General features: G+C 41.8%; 1 protein-coding gene across 3 annotated transcripts in view; it reads left to right on the forward strand.

Moving 5' to 3' along the window:
- The window catches only part of pappaa (pregnancy-associated plasma protein A, pappalysin 1a), a 336,995-nt gene that overhangs the window by 186,437 nt on the left and 133,941 nt on the right, over positions 1–16,617 (forward strand). For all 3 annotated transcript variants that reach the window (XM_043719937.2, XM_043719938.2, XM_043719939.2), the window contains exon 14: positions 3,338–3,506. In XM_043719937.2, coding sequence (XP_043575872.1) covers positions 3,338–3,506 — 169 coding nt within the window. The remainder of the gene's footprint in view (positions 1–3,337; positions 3,507–16,617) is intronic.

The following is a 16,617-nucleotide window of genomic DNA, read 5'->3' on the forward strand; positions in this document are numbered from 1 at the left end:
TAAAATCCATCCCATAAATGCACTATTCTGCACCATATATGTTCATCAGGTACATGTGCAACAATGTATCCCTCTGAACACACAAACATGGAATTTTTACTCCTGGAACCTAACAATTCCATTTTGGATGATGTAGTTGTGAGGAAATCAGCACATACTATAATAACCACAAGGTCGCTACAATTTTCAGAGTTGGGCAAGGTGAGTAAGGGGATGATCAGAGTTTAGCAAGGAGTCTGTGAGGAATTGGTGATTGAGGAGGCAGTCCTGATCATGCAAAGCCACAACTAGATCAGATTTAGCTGAGTTTGTTGAGGAGACTAGATTCATTAAGGTTATTTTAGGGAGGCAAATCAAATTTGTCAGTGAATAGTTGGTATCCTTTATAGAAATCAGCTATTAAGTAAATAACATAACTGCATCTTCTCATCTATAAAAGTGCAATGTACAGCCAGACTGTGCTGTCACCAACAAATACTGGGAAAATTACCTCATGCCCTTTACTTTTAACAATCGATTTTGAACCTCAGTGTTGTAAGATTTTGAACAGAAATCTTCTGTGTCTATAAATAGTATAATAGCAAAGTTGTTAAAAATCAATGACTGGGTCAAATGGAAAGAAAATCTCAGCTGGTCGCTGGAGTATGTGACTTAATACGACTTAACAACATTGGTGCTTCTTGTTTTTGTTATCAACTTGGGCTGTGAAATATCTAACACCACAGCTGGCAGCTGCTATCCTCAATAATTGAAATTCGGACCCTTGACATCCACCCCGGTGCAGCATGTAACAGATATCTTGTTTTATCCCGTGTTTTACGATAACAAAAAGATGTTTTTATTTAAATTATTTGAAAGCTTTTTGACTATCAAGGTCAGTCTTACAATTTTGGCTTGAAAGAGCTGAGGCTCCTTAAAGTGTTCTATGACTGACACAGGCAAGTCAATGAAGACTAAGGAGATCCAAGCACTGTGTTTCTGGGCATGTGTACCTGTTCATCAGCAAGGTGCCAAATCTAAGCGTTGTAAGCACCATATCATTTTATTTTCTGCATTTCTAACTGCAGAATAGATGATCTAAAAGGACTGGTTTGAAACTGAAGGACTGTGGAAGGAATTTTGACACTTCAAAATACAAGTTTTTGAAACTCATTGCATGTGTTGCTTTGTTTACAAAGTAAGGAAGCTATTTGATTAGATTCCCTACAGTGTGGAAACACGCCCTTTGGCCCAACGAGTCCACACTGACCTTCCGAAGAGCAACCCACCCAGACCCATTCCCCTACATTCACCCCTGGCTAATGCCCTTAACACTACGGGCACATCTTTCGACTGTGGGAGGAAACCGGAGCACCCGGAGGAAATCCACGCAGACACGGGGAGAATGTGCAAACTCCACACAGACAATCACCCAAGGCTGGAATCGAACCTGGATCCCTGGCACTGTGAGGCAGCAGTGCCAACCACTGAGCCACCGTGCCGCCCTTGTAGGAATCATGACACCAGTGTGTTATGAGCAAAGTGGGATTTGGCTGGGAGAAAGTGGGAGAAGGGGGTGGGAAAACTTATCAGCCATGGTTGAATGGCAGAGCAGACTCAATGGGTGGAATGGCTTAATTTCCGCTTCTACGTTTTATGGTCTTATGGTCTTATGGCAACATGTAACTGATTAGTTAGGGCAATTATGACTAGTCGTGGAAGCTAAACCACATCATTGATGGCAACTCTTGATTCCTGTGTAGTTGATCAGCCTAAGTGTATGAACAATGCAGTGAAAAAACTTCCTTTGTTCTTAGTTCCCGCCTCAGGCGACTGACTGTGTGGAGTTTGCACGTTCTCCCCGTGTTTGCGTGGGTTTCCTCCGGGTGCTCCGGTTTCCTCCCACAATCCAAAGATGTGCAGGTCAGGTGAATTGGTCATGCTAAATTGCCCGTAGTGTTAGGTAAGGGGTAAATGTAGGGGTATGGGTGGGTTGCGCTTCGGCGGGGCGGTGTGAACTTGTTAGGCCGAAGGGCCTGTTTCCACACTGTAAGTAATCTAATCTAAAAAAATCCTGAAAGGGCAAATATTATGTCTCTCTCTCTCTTTGAAGAGGGATTACCTGAAGCAAACCACATATTTTCTCCCACTAGTTGCTGTCAACTGTTGTATTGAACCAGTAATTAAAATGTTTCATATCCAGTGTATCAATTGTCCTGTATAAAGAGATGAAAAGACCCTAACGAAGGGAGATGAAAGAGCAGAAAGTACTGGCCAGCATAATGCTTAGCTGAGTGAACTGCTGCTATTGAATTGTAGTTCCGTGGTTTTTTTGCTCTCCATCCATAAAAACATTTTTTTTTTGTTTGCCTGTGTCTGTCTATTTGTTTATGTATGCAGTTTTTAAAAGGTGGTGAGGATTTTAACTGGCAGCACTGTATGTTGACAGTTCATGGCTGTTTATTTGTGATTAAAATTTATTTATTTCTCAAAAGCAATATTTCTCATTAATAGTTCTAGTCAATGTCTTTGGTTAATGTGTAGAGTAATACAGTCATATAGCACAGAAACAGACCCTTCAGTCCAACTCATTCATGCTGACCAGGTTTCCCAAACTAAACTTGTCCCATTTGCATGCTTTTAGTCCATATCCCACTAAACCTTTCCTCTTCATTTACCTGTCCAAATGTTTTTTTTAAATGTTGTAATTGTAACTGTATCTGCATTTACCACTTCATCTGACAGTTCATTACACATATGCACCACTATCTGTGTAAAAGTTATCCCTCAGGTCCCTTTTAAATCTTTCCACTCTCATCCTATATCTGCTAGTTTTGGACTCTCCTACCCTGAGGCAAAGACCTTGGCTATTCACCCTATCCATGCCACACATGATTTTATAAACTTCTATAAGGTCATTCCTCACCCTCCTATGCTCCATGGAAAAAAGTAGTCCCAGCCTTTCCTTATAACTGAAAACCTCCAGTCTCAGTAACATCCTTGTAACTCATTTTTGCATCTTTTCCAATTTAATAACATCCTTCTTATAGCAGGGACACCAGAAATGTATACAGTACACTAAAAGTGGCCTCACCAATGTCCTGTGCAGCTGCAACATGATGTCCCAACTCCCATACTCAATGATTCCAACAGACCGGTAAATCAGTGACTGCACGTTTTGATCAAAGCATTAACTTTCATGACCACCCTGGAAGTAGTGGGGTCTGAGGATCAGCACACTTTCCCAAATGGATCATAACGGTATTTTTTTTGTAAACTAAAGGAAAAAGCAAGACCATTTTACCACATGAAAATTGCAACTCTAACATTTGCACAATTTATTTCCTCCCTGCCTCAGTTGTGTCCACTATTCTTGTGAAGCTACTGACTGTCAGGAACTCAACCTGCAAAATGCGGTGGTGAACTGCACTGGCACTGGGCGCTACAATGGGGACCAATGCACCGTGTTCTGCCAGCGAGGCTACATGCTTCACCTGCGAAGGGATGAAGACACTTCCCAACTTCAGGTCAGTTCATTGTAACAAAACATTTTAGTGTTTCATTCTATTATTACTCAAAAGGCTTTTGCAAGCATCTCAACATTTGAGACGAGCAATGCTTTCTCTTATATCCCGTTAGAATATGTAAGAGGAATCAAATTGGCAGTAGTAGCACTAGCCTGCAGTATTATAAAGATGGCATTAATATTCCCAAATAGACGTCACTGCTTGTGGCTGGTGGAAATTGAGTAGAAGATGAGAGCTCTGGATGTAATCATTCTTTGATGTTATGTTGAACTTTTTGCTTGTTGCACTGAGAGTATGTCTTTCAAACTTCACTGTTTACTAGTGAAAATGGAAGTTAACTGTGATTAATCCAGCCATAATAGTAACTAATGAACACAGACTCTTTTTTGTGTTGCCATTCCAGTCCAATCACATGTCCAACACTTCTTTGTTCAGTTTCTTTTCCAAGACAGTTTCCATTAGTATTGCTTCACTTTTCAGTACTTTCACAAAAATACTTCAGTAATTTTCAATAGCTTAGACATCAGTATTCCTGCATAATTATCTAACAAGATAACTGACAGGGATTCTAGGAGCATTCAACCTAAATGTATTTTTTTAAAAATAAGGCAGGACACATTTTAACATTCCATGCACTTTGTCACATCATCAGCAAATACGAAGGATGGGTTGTCATTACACAAAGAAAAGTTTCCAAATTTGCAGCCATCCCGCTTAGAAACTACTTGTTAGGTGGATATTTGAAGGGAATGTTTGCTTTTGACCAGGTCTGAACAATGAACACAGTGATTGTCCTGTGTCCAGCTGCAGCAAAGCACCTAAATTGCCCAAAGGGAAAATTCCCATTTGGATATTCACAGGAATGCTAATAGATTAAGTTATTCTTTTTGAAACTTTATGGCCTCGGACTAGTTTTGACCACCTGAGAAGGCCAGAAAATATCCTATTGTGCTTTTTCTCATTGCTCCCTTGGTTGTATTGGATGTTGAATCCTCACCACGGTTCACCATGCTGGGTACATCTGGTAGATTAGCTACCACAATCCTCTTTTCTCATTGAATCTGCTTCATCTAGCATGGTGAAGCAAAACTACTTGGCAGTCTAATGAGAAGAGGCTCTCTTTTTTCTCATCTGTGGGATGTGGGTGTCACTGGCTGTGCCAGCATTTATTGCCCGTCCCTAGTTGCCCTTAAGAAAATGATGGTGAGCTGCCTTCTTGAACCGCTGCAGTCCACCTGCTGTGGGCTGACTCACAATGCCATCAGTGAGGGAATTCCAGGATTTTGGTCCAGCGACAGTGAAGGAACGGTGGCGATATATTTCCATGTCAGGATGGTGAATGGTTTGGAGGGGAACTTGCAGGTGGTGGTTTTCTCATATGTCTATTGCTCTTGTCCTTCTAGATGAAAGTGGTCATGTGTTTGGAAGGCGATGTCTGAGGATCTTTGGTGAATTTCTGCAGTAAATCTTGTAGGTAGTACACACTGCTGCTGCTGAGCATTGGTGGTGGAGGGAGTGGATGTTTGTGGATGCAACCCCAATCAAGCGGGTTGCTTTGTCAAAGATGCTGTCAAGCTTCTTGGATGTCGTTAACAGCAAATACGTACAAGTTACATTGGCATGATAGACAATGTTATTAAAAGCTATGAGGGCGACCTTGATGATAGGTTGAGCTCCTTTATGATCCAATGCATTTCTCTCACCAAGTCCATAATCAGACGGGGCAATGCTGAAAGCACACCTCAGCATTAACCTTTACACTCCCAGAAAACAAACTGAAGGGCCCCCAATCCACCCCACCGACCCTCCCCCCTCCCCCCACCTTGCTGCCTCACACACCAGCCACAGCAATGTTTTGGCTCCCCTAGGAGATTATACACTTGTGAGTGGTAATGAGCTAGGTAATGGGGTCTGGTGGTGGTACTGTAGCCAATACATTTTTAATGATGGTGGTCAAGTCATCATGGCGTCATTTTGGGTGGGTCAGCTGGTCTATGACTGTCCATCAACTTTGCGTGTATGTAGACAAGCTTTTCTAACATGGGACAATTTGGCTTTAAAATATAATAAATACAGCTAGAATATCATTTTTTAACATGTATTTTACTCCTGGGTCCTTGTTCAAGTTAGCACGCAGCTGTTTTAAGTTGGCATATTCCATAAAACTGAATGAGAACTGCCAACTGAAGGCAGCTGCAAGCTGACTGACCAAAACAAAACAGGTTCTTGTTTTAGCCCTTTCGTATTTTTCTGTGGATTTCTGCGGTTTACTTAAGTCAGTAAATGCCCCAGTCTTCCTGCTGTAATATGTAAACTTCAAGCTGGCAAATTGATCCAAAGACTGTTGATCCAAAATAGTACATCTTAGATGAAAAAGAAAATCATAAATGTTTAATTATCAGAAACCCCAGAGGAGACAGATCTGGTTAAAAACTTGGTGGGTGTTTAGTTTCAATAAAACACAAACCTCTAAGTGAGTCCCCCTGCTTTGATCCTGTTTTGTAATACATTTAAAACCACCGATTAGTACAGAGCAGGAGGAGATCCCACAGCCCTTTTATTCTCTATAATATTTGAAAGAAAATAAAAAAGCACCAGAATCTTTCAGAAATGTTCCAGGAGGGAAACCCTTACACTGTAAGAAAGACCCGCAGAATTTCTAGCAATTAAGCAGCAATCAGAGACTAGTACCCTCACAACTGGGTCACGACAAAGCGGAGGCTGTGGCTGTTACTACACAACAATCATCTCGACTCCCAGGATGAAGGATCACCCGTGAAAAAAGTAAATGCTGGACGTGGACCGGGGGCAATTGGAATGGGGGTGTGGGGTGCGGGGGAAGGTCCTGGTTTGGAGGTCATAGAGGACTTGGAAGCTCATAGCAGCAATGCCTTGACCCAAGGCCCAGCCAGCCCTCAGTCGTGTACAGATGAATGTAGATCAAGAGACCCTCCTTCACAACCCAAAGTGACAGTGCCCACACAGGGTTCACCAGTCAGGTAGGCTGGCACCTAGAGGTGTAAAGTAATCCCTCAGTTGATGCCAGGTCTATAAGGTGGAGCTTCGGCCTTCCAACCAGAATTTAATTTGACTATAAGACAGAGGTGCAGAAATTAGGTTATTCAACTCATTGAGTCAAGATTAGAGTGGTGCTGGAGAAGCACAGCAGGTCAGGCAGCATCCGGGGAGCAGGAAAAATCGCGTTTTGGGCAAAAAGCCTTCATTGGGAAGGGTGAAGGGCTTTTGCTTGAAACGTCAATTTTTCCTGCTCCTCGGATGCTGCCTGACTGCTGTGCTTCTCCAGCACCACTCTGATCTCTAGCATCTGCAGTCCTCACTTCCATTCAGCTCATTGAGTCTGCTCTGCTATTCAGTCATAACTGATAGGATTTTCAGCCCCATTTTCCTGCTTTCTCCCCGTAATCTTTGCTTCCCTTGGCAATCAAGAACCTATCTATCTCTGTTTTAAATATACTCAATGACTTGGCCTCCAAAGCCTTCTGTGGCAATGAATTCCATAGATACACCACTCTTTGGCTAGGGGGTTTCTCCTCATCTCCATTCTAAAAGGTCTTCCCTTTACTCTAAGGCTATGCCCATGGGTCCTCGTCTCTCCTGCCAAAGGAAACGTCTTCCCAAAGTCCACTTTGTCCAGGCCATTCAGTATTCTGAAAGTTTCAATCAGATTCCCCCTCATTAGAGAACAAAGAACAAAGAAAATGATGGCACAGGAACAGGCCCTTCGGCCCTCCAAGCCTGTGCTGATCCAGATCCTCTATCTAAACCTGACACCTATTTTCCAAGAATCTGTATCTCTCTGCTCCCTGTCCATTCAAGTATCTGTCTGGATACATCTTAAATGATTCTTATCGTGCCCACCTCTACAACCTCCACTGTCAATGCATTCCAACTTTCCACGCATATTGCCCTTAAACCTTTCCCCTCTCACCTTAAACTTGTGACCTCTAGTAATTGAATCCCCCATTCTGGGAAAAAAGCTTCTAGCTATTCACTCTGTCTATACCTCGCATGATTTGTAGACCTCAATCAGGTCCCCCCCAACCTCGTCTTTCTAATGAACATAATCCTAATCCACTCAACCTCTCTTCATACGTTGCACCCTCTGTACCAGGCAACATTCTAGTGAACCTCTGCTGCACCCTCTCCAATGCATCCACATCCTTCTGGTAATGTGGCAACCAGAACTGTACACAATATTCCAAACGTAGCTGAACCAAACTCCTATACAAATGTAACATGACCTAGCAACTCTTGTACTCAATACCCTATCTAATGAAGGAATGCATGCCGTATGCCTTCTTGACCACTCTATCAACCTGCGTTGCCACCTTCAGGATACAATGGACCTGAACACCCATATCTCTCTGTACATCAATTTTCCCCAGGGCTTTTCCATTTACTGTACAGTTTGCTCTGGAACTGGATCCTCCAAAATGCATCACCTCGCGTTTGCATGGATTGAACTCCATCTGCCATTTCTCTGCCCAACTATCCAATTTATCTACATTCTGCTGCATTGTCTGGCAGTTCCCTTCACTATCAGCTACTCCACCAATCTTAGTGTCATGATTTGGAGATGCCGGTGTTGGACTGCGGTGTACAAAGTTAAAAATCATACAACACCAGGTTATAGTCCAACAGGTTTAATTGGAAGCACCAGCTTTCGGAGCGCTGCTCCTTCATCAGGTGGTAGTGGAGGGCTCCACTATCACCTGATGAAGGAGCGTCGCTCCGAAAGCTAGTGTGCTTCCAATTAAACCTGTTGGACTATAACCTGGCGTTGTGTGATTTTTAATCTAAGTGTCATTTGCAAACTTGCTAATCATACCGCCTGTACCTTCCTCCAGATCATTTATGTATATCACAAACAACAGTGATCCCAACACGGATCCCTGTGGAACACACTGGTCACAGTTCTCCATTTTGAGAAACTCCCTTCCACTACTACTCGCTGTCTTCTGTTGCCCAGCCAGTTCTCTATCCATCTAGTTAATAGACTCTGAACCCCTTACGACTTCACTTTCTCCATGGGGAACCTTATCAAATGCCTTACTGAAGTCCATGTATATGACTACTATATCTCTTTCCTCATCAATCAAATTTGTCACTTCTTCAAAGAATTCTATTAAGTTGGTAACATGTGACCTTCCCTGAACAAAACCATGCTGCCTATCACTGATAAGCCCATTGTCTTCCAAATGTAAATAGATCCTATCACTCAATATCTTCTCCAGCAGCTTCCCTACCACTGCCGCTAGACTCACCGGTCTATAATTACCTGGATTATCCTTGCTACCCCTCTTAAGTAAGGGGACAACATTAACAATCCTCCAGTCCTCTGGACCTCACCTGTGTTCACGGATGCTGCAAAGATATCTGTTAATGCCCCAACTATTTTCTTTCTTGCTTCCCTCAGTAACCTGGGATAGATCCCATCCAGACCTGGGGACTTGTCTACCTTAATGCCTTTTAGAATACCCAACACTTACTTCTTCCTTATGCCTTGACCTAGAGTAAGCAAACATCTATCCCTAACCTCAACATCCATCATGTCCCTCTCCACGGTGAACACCGATGCAAAGTATTTATTAAGAGTCTCACCCATTTTCTCTGACTCCAAGCATAACTTTCCTCCTTTGTCCTTGAGTGGGTCAATTCTTTCTCTCATTACCCTCTTGCTCCTTAGATACAAATAAAAGGCTTTGGCATTTGCCTTAGCTCCGTCTGCATAACCCCTTTTAGCCCTCTTGATTTCTTGTTTCAGATCGGTCCTACTTTCCTGATATTCTTCCAAAGCTTCATCTGTTTCCAGTCACCTAGACCTTATGTATACTTCCTTTTTCCTCTTAGCTAATCTCAATATTTCACCTGTCATCCATAGTTTCCTAATCTTGCCATTTCTATCCCTCATTTTCATGTCTGACCTGCACTCTAATCAACCCCGCTTTGAAAACCTCCCAAATATCAAATGTGGATTTACTCTCAAATAGTTGCTCCCAATCCACATTCCCCAGCTCCAACTGAATTTTGCTATGGTTGGCCTTCCCCCAATTTAACACTCTTCCTTTAGGACCACTCTTGCCTTTGTCCATGAGTATTCTAAAACTTACAGAATTGTGATCACTCTTCCCAAAGTGATCCCCTCCTGAAACTTTAACCACCAGGCCGGGCTCATTCCCCAATGCTAGGTCCAGTATGGCCCCTTTCCGAGTTGAACTATTTCCACTTTGCTCTATAAAATCCTCCTGGATGCTCCTTACAAATTCTGTTCCATCTAAACCTCTAACATTAAGTGTATTCCAGTCAATGTTGAGAAAATTGAAATCTCCCACCACCACCACCCTGTTACTCCTACAGCTTTCTATAATCTGTCTACATATTTGTATCTTTATCTTGCGCTCGCTATTGAGACTCCTGTAGTACATCCCAACATTGTTACTGCACCCTTTCTATTTCTGAGCTCCTTCTGTACTCTAGCGAGTATAGTCCTAGAGTCCTCAAACATTCTTCATATGTTAAGCCTGTCATTGCAGGGATCATTCTCGTGCACCTTCTCTGGACTGCTCCAGGGCTAATACACCTATCCTGAGATATTGGGCCCCAAATTCCTCACAATACTCAAAATGTGTTCTGACCAGAGCCTTATAAAGCTTCAGAAATACATCCCTGCTCTTATATTCTAGTTCTTTCAAGATGAATGACAACATTGTTATTGTCTTCCTTAGTATTGACCCAACTTACAAGTTTACCTTTAAGAGAAACCTGGACTAGGACACCGAAGTCCCTTTGCATTTCCGATTTCTGAATTTTCTCCCGATTTAGAAAATAGTGCATGCCTCTATTCCTCCTACAAAAGTGCATAACCTCACACTTTCTCACGTTGTAATTTCATCTGCCACTTCTTTGTCCACTCTCCCAACCTCTCTTAAATCTTTCTGCAGCCTCCCCACCTCCTCAATACTACTTGCCCCTCTACCTATCTTTGTATCATCTGCAAACGTAGCCAGAATGCCCTCAGTTCCTTCATCCACATCATTAATGTGTAAAGTGAAAAGTTGTGGTCCCAACACTGACCCTTGTGAAACGTCACTAGTCACCGGCTTCCATCTAGAGAAGGACCCTTTTATCCTCACTCTCTGCTTTCTGCCAGACAGCCAAGTTTCTATCCATTCTAACTCCTTGCCTCTGACACCATGGGCCCTAATCTTCCGGAGCAGTCTCCTGGGTGGCAGCTCATCAAAGGCTTTCTGGAAGTCCAGATAGATTACATCCATTGGCTCTCCTTGGTCTAACCTGCTCGTTACCCCCTCAAAGAATTCTAACAGATCTGTCAGGCATGACTTCCCCTTGATGAAATCATGCTGGCTTTGCCCTATTTTACCATGCACTTCCAAGTATTCAGAAATCTGTGTCCCTCACAATGGACTCCAAAATCTTACCAATGATTGAGGTCAGGTTAATTGGTCTATAATTTCCCATCTTTTGCCTTGCTCCTTTCATAAACAGGGGGATTACATTAGTGATTTTCCGGTCCTCTGGGACTTTCCCTGACTCCATGACACCTGAAAGATCATGACTGAAGCCTCCACTATCTGTTTAGGTATATCCTTCTGAATTTGGGAAGAATCAGGTCAGTATTAGGGCTCTGATCTTACACCGTTCCACCTAATTATGTTCACTTCACACCGTCAGGTTCAGAAGCATGCTCATAAAAGGTTTTGCAGTAGAGCAGTGTCATGGCTTAAAGGAAATACGCATAATGTGTTTGCTGCATTTGATGAATCTGCTGTACTTCATCCACTGGCTCGCAGGTTCACTGACAGACAAAATGGAGTCAGTTTTCAATTCTTTGTCACTCCAACAAGGCCTTTAAAAGCTTTACACTGTTTCTTTAAGATTTGCGAAACTATTGCTAGAATAGATTGCAATTTCCAATTTACTAAGATGAACTTAAACAAAGAAGGAGGAACATTTTTTATTTTAATATCCTTTTCATGAGCACAGGACATTTTGTAGTACTTTACAGTGAAGGGTTTTTTCGAAGTGCAGTCACCATTGTAATATGGCAACACATGAGCTAATTTTCCTTTCCAAAGTTCCGCAAATATTGAAAATCAGAACTTTGTTTTGATGTTAATTGAGGATTGAATATCAAGGCCAACAATTTGCCCTCCTTCAAAATAGTCCTAGGGTTTCTTTGATATCTACCAAAACAGGAGAATACAGCCTCACAATAACATTTCAAATGAATGGCAGCATCTCAGTACTGCACTGAAGAATCTGCCTTAATTTTTGCAGTGAGTGGGTCTCGAATGTAGAACATTGTGATTCAGAGTGCGTAAGTTTACATCTAAACGGGGTGTTTGAGATCAGACTCTGCAAAGTTTGCTGATCTCTGACAGAAAGGCATTATTGTGCTCCATTTAGCCTCCATGATCTTGACATGTAGATGAGAATACAGAAGGCAAGATTAATAAGTTTGTAGATGACATCAAAATTGGTGGTATAATGAACAGTGAAAAAGGTTATCTAAGATTACAAAGAGATCTTGATTAATTAGGTCAATGGGCTGGGGAGTAACAAATCAAGTTTAATTTGTATAAACATAAAGTATTGCATTTTGATAAAACAAACAAAGACAGGACTTATACAATTAGAGGTTTTGCCATGAGTGGTGTTATAGAAGAGAGAGACCGAGGGGCTCAGGTACATAATTCTTTGAAGTGTAGACAGGGTGATCAAGAAAGTGTTTAGCATGCTTGCCTTCATTGCTCAGACCTTTGAGTATAGGAGTTGGGACATCATGTTGAGGTCATACAGGACATTGGTGAGGCCTCTTCTAGAGTACTGTGTCCAGTTTCAGTCACTCTGTTAAAGGAAGGATATTATTAAACTGGAGAGGGTCACAAAAAGATTTACCAGGATGTTGCTGGGAATGGAGGGTTTGAGTTATAGGAAAAAGCTGAATAGACTGAATGTTTTTCTCTGGAGCACAGAAGTTGAGGGGTGACTTTATAAAGGTTTATAAAATCATTGAGGGTGTAGATAAGGTGACTGGCAGGTATCTTTTCCCTAGGGTTGGGAAATTATAACACGAGGGGACATATTTTTAAAGTGAGAGCAGAAAGAATTAAAAAGAGACATAAGGGACAACTTTTCTACACAGAATTATCTGTATGTGGAATGAACTTCCAGAGGAAGTGGTGAATGTGATACAGTTACAACATTTTAAAGACCGTTGGCTCCATATGAGAGTAAGAAATGTTTGAAGGGATATCGGCCAAGCACAGGCAGGTGAGACTAGTTTAGTTTGGGATTATAGTCAGCATGGACTGGTTGGACCGAAGGGTCTGTTTCCACACTGTATGCCTCTTTGACTCTATAAAAGAAACATTTGCCAGGTCTTTGACTCCTGATCCCTCTCCAGTCACCCCTTTCAGAAAATACCATGTCCACTTTTGACAAGTATCTGCTGAGACATTTTCCACATCAAACAGTGAGACACCAGAGTATTACTAATATCCATAAAACCAAATCACCCAAGAGCAGGTGCATGTGGATTACAATTGATAGATCAAGGTCCATTAAGGTGAACAAAAAAAACCCCAAGCCAACAGTTAATGCTAAGACATTGAATTCTCAGACATACACTTATTCCAAGAATGTGGCTACAAGTAACAATTACTTGGAGATGTCCCCACTGCAGTATTAATAGAGAAAACAATCTTGGTTACTATCAATTAAAGTTAATATGTGCAAAAGCTTTATAAGTTGAAACTTTATTGCTGGAACAGCACAGCAGGTCAGGCAGCATCCAGGGAACAGGAGATTCGACGTTTCGGGCACAGGCCCTTCTTCAGGAAGAAGGGCCTGTGCCCGAAACGTCGAATCTCCTGTTCCCTGGATGCTGCCTGACCTGCTGTGCTGTTCCAGCAACAAAGTTTCAACTTTGATCTCCAGCATCTGCAGACCTCACTTTCTCCAAAAGCTTTATAACCCTAAGGAAAGAGAGCGTATGAATTGGAGGTTGCAAAAAGACATTAACATTCAGGATCAACGAGTCATTTCAAGTCCAACTGCAGCTAATTAAGAAAAATGTTTTGGTGTAGGCCTCAATTTCCCCACAGGGGGCTTCTGTGGAATCAGAACTGAGCATGTGCAGATTACGCATACGTGAATGCTAACTTCCCAATCGATTGGGCTTCCTTATGACAAAGACAGACTGAGTTAGGCAAAGCATTTCAAGAAAAATTTCACTGACCAATAACCGATCGCTGCACAATTTTCAAAATGCAGTTCTTGTACTTTGCCATCCAATTTTCTTGTGAGGAAAACTTAAGAAGTGACAAGAAATAGAGCCAGCCCCACACCAATCCAGAATAGGTTTCCTTGGTAAATCCGTCATTTAAACCAGATGAAGCTGATTCAAAGCAGTAAAGAGATTATTTTAAAATTTTCGAATTCATATTGTTTAAATGGCTTACCCACAGCACTTTGTACAGTTCTCATTTACTAAAGAAAATGAGAAGAATATGTACTCAGGACCCAAAAAGTGATTGCTTGGGCTAGAGGGTTTGAGACTCAAATCTATACTGACAGAAAGTACTAAGTATGGGGTTTTTTTTAAGTGTAAAACACCATCCAAAATGGATAAATACTTTGGATTGAATTTTATTCTTAAAAAAACACAAGGTTTAGTATTGTGGTTGGATGGTGGTCTTAATAATGTTTTTAGAAAATCAGATTCCCTCCTGCGACCCAGTCATTTGACTTGGGTCAAAAATTGGGTAGCCAGTAAACAGGTATATTAAGGCAGGTTGATACTTTAAGTATGTTTTTCAACCTTAACCCTGATCAGCCAGAATTACTGCCCCTCAGGAAATGGAGATGAGTGCTCAGTGGATGGGGAAGGTGGATGCCTTTGCACCTACTCCCAGATTGAATGAGTCTGCCTGCGAAAGCTCTGGGATCTGACATTCAGTTGAAAGTGTGCTTCTTTTTATGGGGAAAGGCCAGTCTCTTGATCCGTACTAGCCAGGTTACCTGTCGACACTTTAGGTTTAATAATGTACAACAGCATCTCCAGCCAGAAAGTTATGGCATTTGCTTGATGATCAAAATGACAGTTCACTCGTTTTCAAGACAAAACCAACTCAAGGCAGAAATTTAATGAATGTATGTTCAGTTCATTTGTATTGTTCTTGTGACATGTTCATGGAAACTGTCAGAAAGGAATCACACATCTTTAAATCATTAGCTGTAAGGTTGCTTTTGTTGGCTGTGGCATTAAGTGTTTTCTTAAACTGTAATTTTTTCACAATTTAAACTACTTTACAAACCAGAAGAGCCTTAATTTAATCTGAACAATTTCCTTTCCAGGCTGCTCTTTACATGCTGTCAAGCTCTTAAGTAGGTTATTTGTTCTCAAAGGTGTGCTGTCTTCATGGAAATATCTGACATACATTGCTGTTGTAATAATACAGCGGCAAAGTAATCACATTATTTGCATATAATGTTCGATAAACAAGACTATCCTCACAATTGCAACCAACAGAACATTGTCCCTTTACAGTTGTGGTGTGGAAATTCTTATTTATTTGTAGTAAAGGTAAGAAGAAAATCTCAATTTTTCAGAATAGTTTTAATAGGCAAAATAATAATCTATGTAAAAGAAATCTTAATGTGAACAAAGTGTGTGTCTCGGATTCATGAAAGGCACTTGACCTTAACCTCTTTGATGCAGACTAGGATAGAAATTTATTGTAACGTGTGCTTTTACGTGAAAGATACAGTGCCAATCTTAATAAGTCACCCCCTCCACGGTGCCTTCATCAATGACAGAAGTTTTACATAATAATACAAAAAGTAAAATTAAGTCAAAGTTCATCATAGTTCAGTTAATTACTCCTGGGCACAGGCAAGGATGGAATATCCTGAAGATGCAGCCAGGATGAGACTGCCACCCAGGCATGAGACCACCATTCCAGACCACTGGAATACTGGGCCTGAAGCCTCTGCTGAAGAAGACCGCCACATCGAGTCTAGACCGCCATTCCTGGGTAAGAACTCAACACAGGGAAGATGTCTCCACAGCAGAACAAGATTACCACACTGGGAGACCATCACTCCGTGCTGAGATTACCATCTCTCCTCCTTCAGGCACACGGGCCCAGCCATGGACCTGGAGCCTTGGCCCAGCCTGCAAGTCTGGACCGGAGGAATCAGCCCCAGACCTGCTCCTCACTCATTGGGTGACCCCGGGCTGAGCTGCATCTGGCTCATCTCGGCAGTACTGCCTCACCCAGGGGGCCCCCTCCTTCAGCTTGCATTCTCCAGACCCAAAATAATAGAAAATGAAGATCAAGAGAAAGAGAGGCAAGGAAAGCAGATGACAGCAGATGAGCCTTGGGCTTAAGCCACCTACTCTGCTGCAGCCATGATATAAACTTAATCCAGGTCAGTGGAATGAAGCACTCTATTTCTATCGGGATCGCTCAATCTCTTTCTGTCTTTGTCTCTCTCTCTCTCTGTCTTTGCTGGCTTTACAGGTCTTAAATTGTTTGGGTTCAGATGCCCAATGTAATATTGCCTCATGTGATCCCTGGTCAAATTGTACTGGGTGACCCTCCTTTCTGGTGTCTTTTAAGTGATTTCTAAATGAGTGTTATGTTGGAACTGATCCAGGATTGCCCCGTGCTATCACTGAGTTCCCAAAGTTGTAAAAAAACATTCCTCTTTCTCAGCACAGATATCCTTTACATTACAAAAGAACCCAGGAATAAATCTCGTTAACATGAGATTATAGATTTTGGGTTGAGAAAATGATTGATATTTGTGGCTTTAATTTTCAGGTCTGGCTGGCAGAATGTATTTGAACCTCGATTATTCTGTTGCAGCTGACTCTCCCTCGAGAGTTAATTTGTGGGACAGATATCATCACTGATATCAAATTTCTCCTGTCATTAAGAAAACCACAGTCTGCCATCGTGGAAATCTGTTTCCAGAATAAATAACCAAAAACTCAGTAATACCAGCAACTGAGAGAGAAACACTTTTATGTGACCTTTCTAATATCCAAATAATTGCTAAG

The sequence above is a fragment of the Chiloscyllium plagiosum genome, unplaced genomic scaffold (genome assembly GCF_037043375.1).
Source record: "Chiloscyllium plagiosum isolate Xiang-an unplaced genomic scaffold, Cpla_swu_hap1 HiC_scaffold_21, whole genome shotgun sequence".
Taxonomy (NCBI): Eukaryota; Metazoa; Chordata; class Chondrichthyes; order Orectolobiformes; family Hemiscylliidae; genus Chiloscyllium; species Chiloscyllium plagiosum.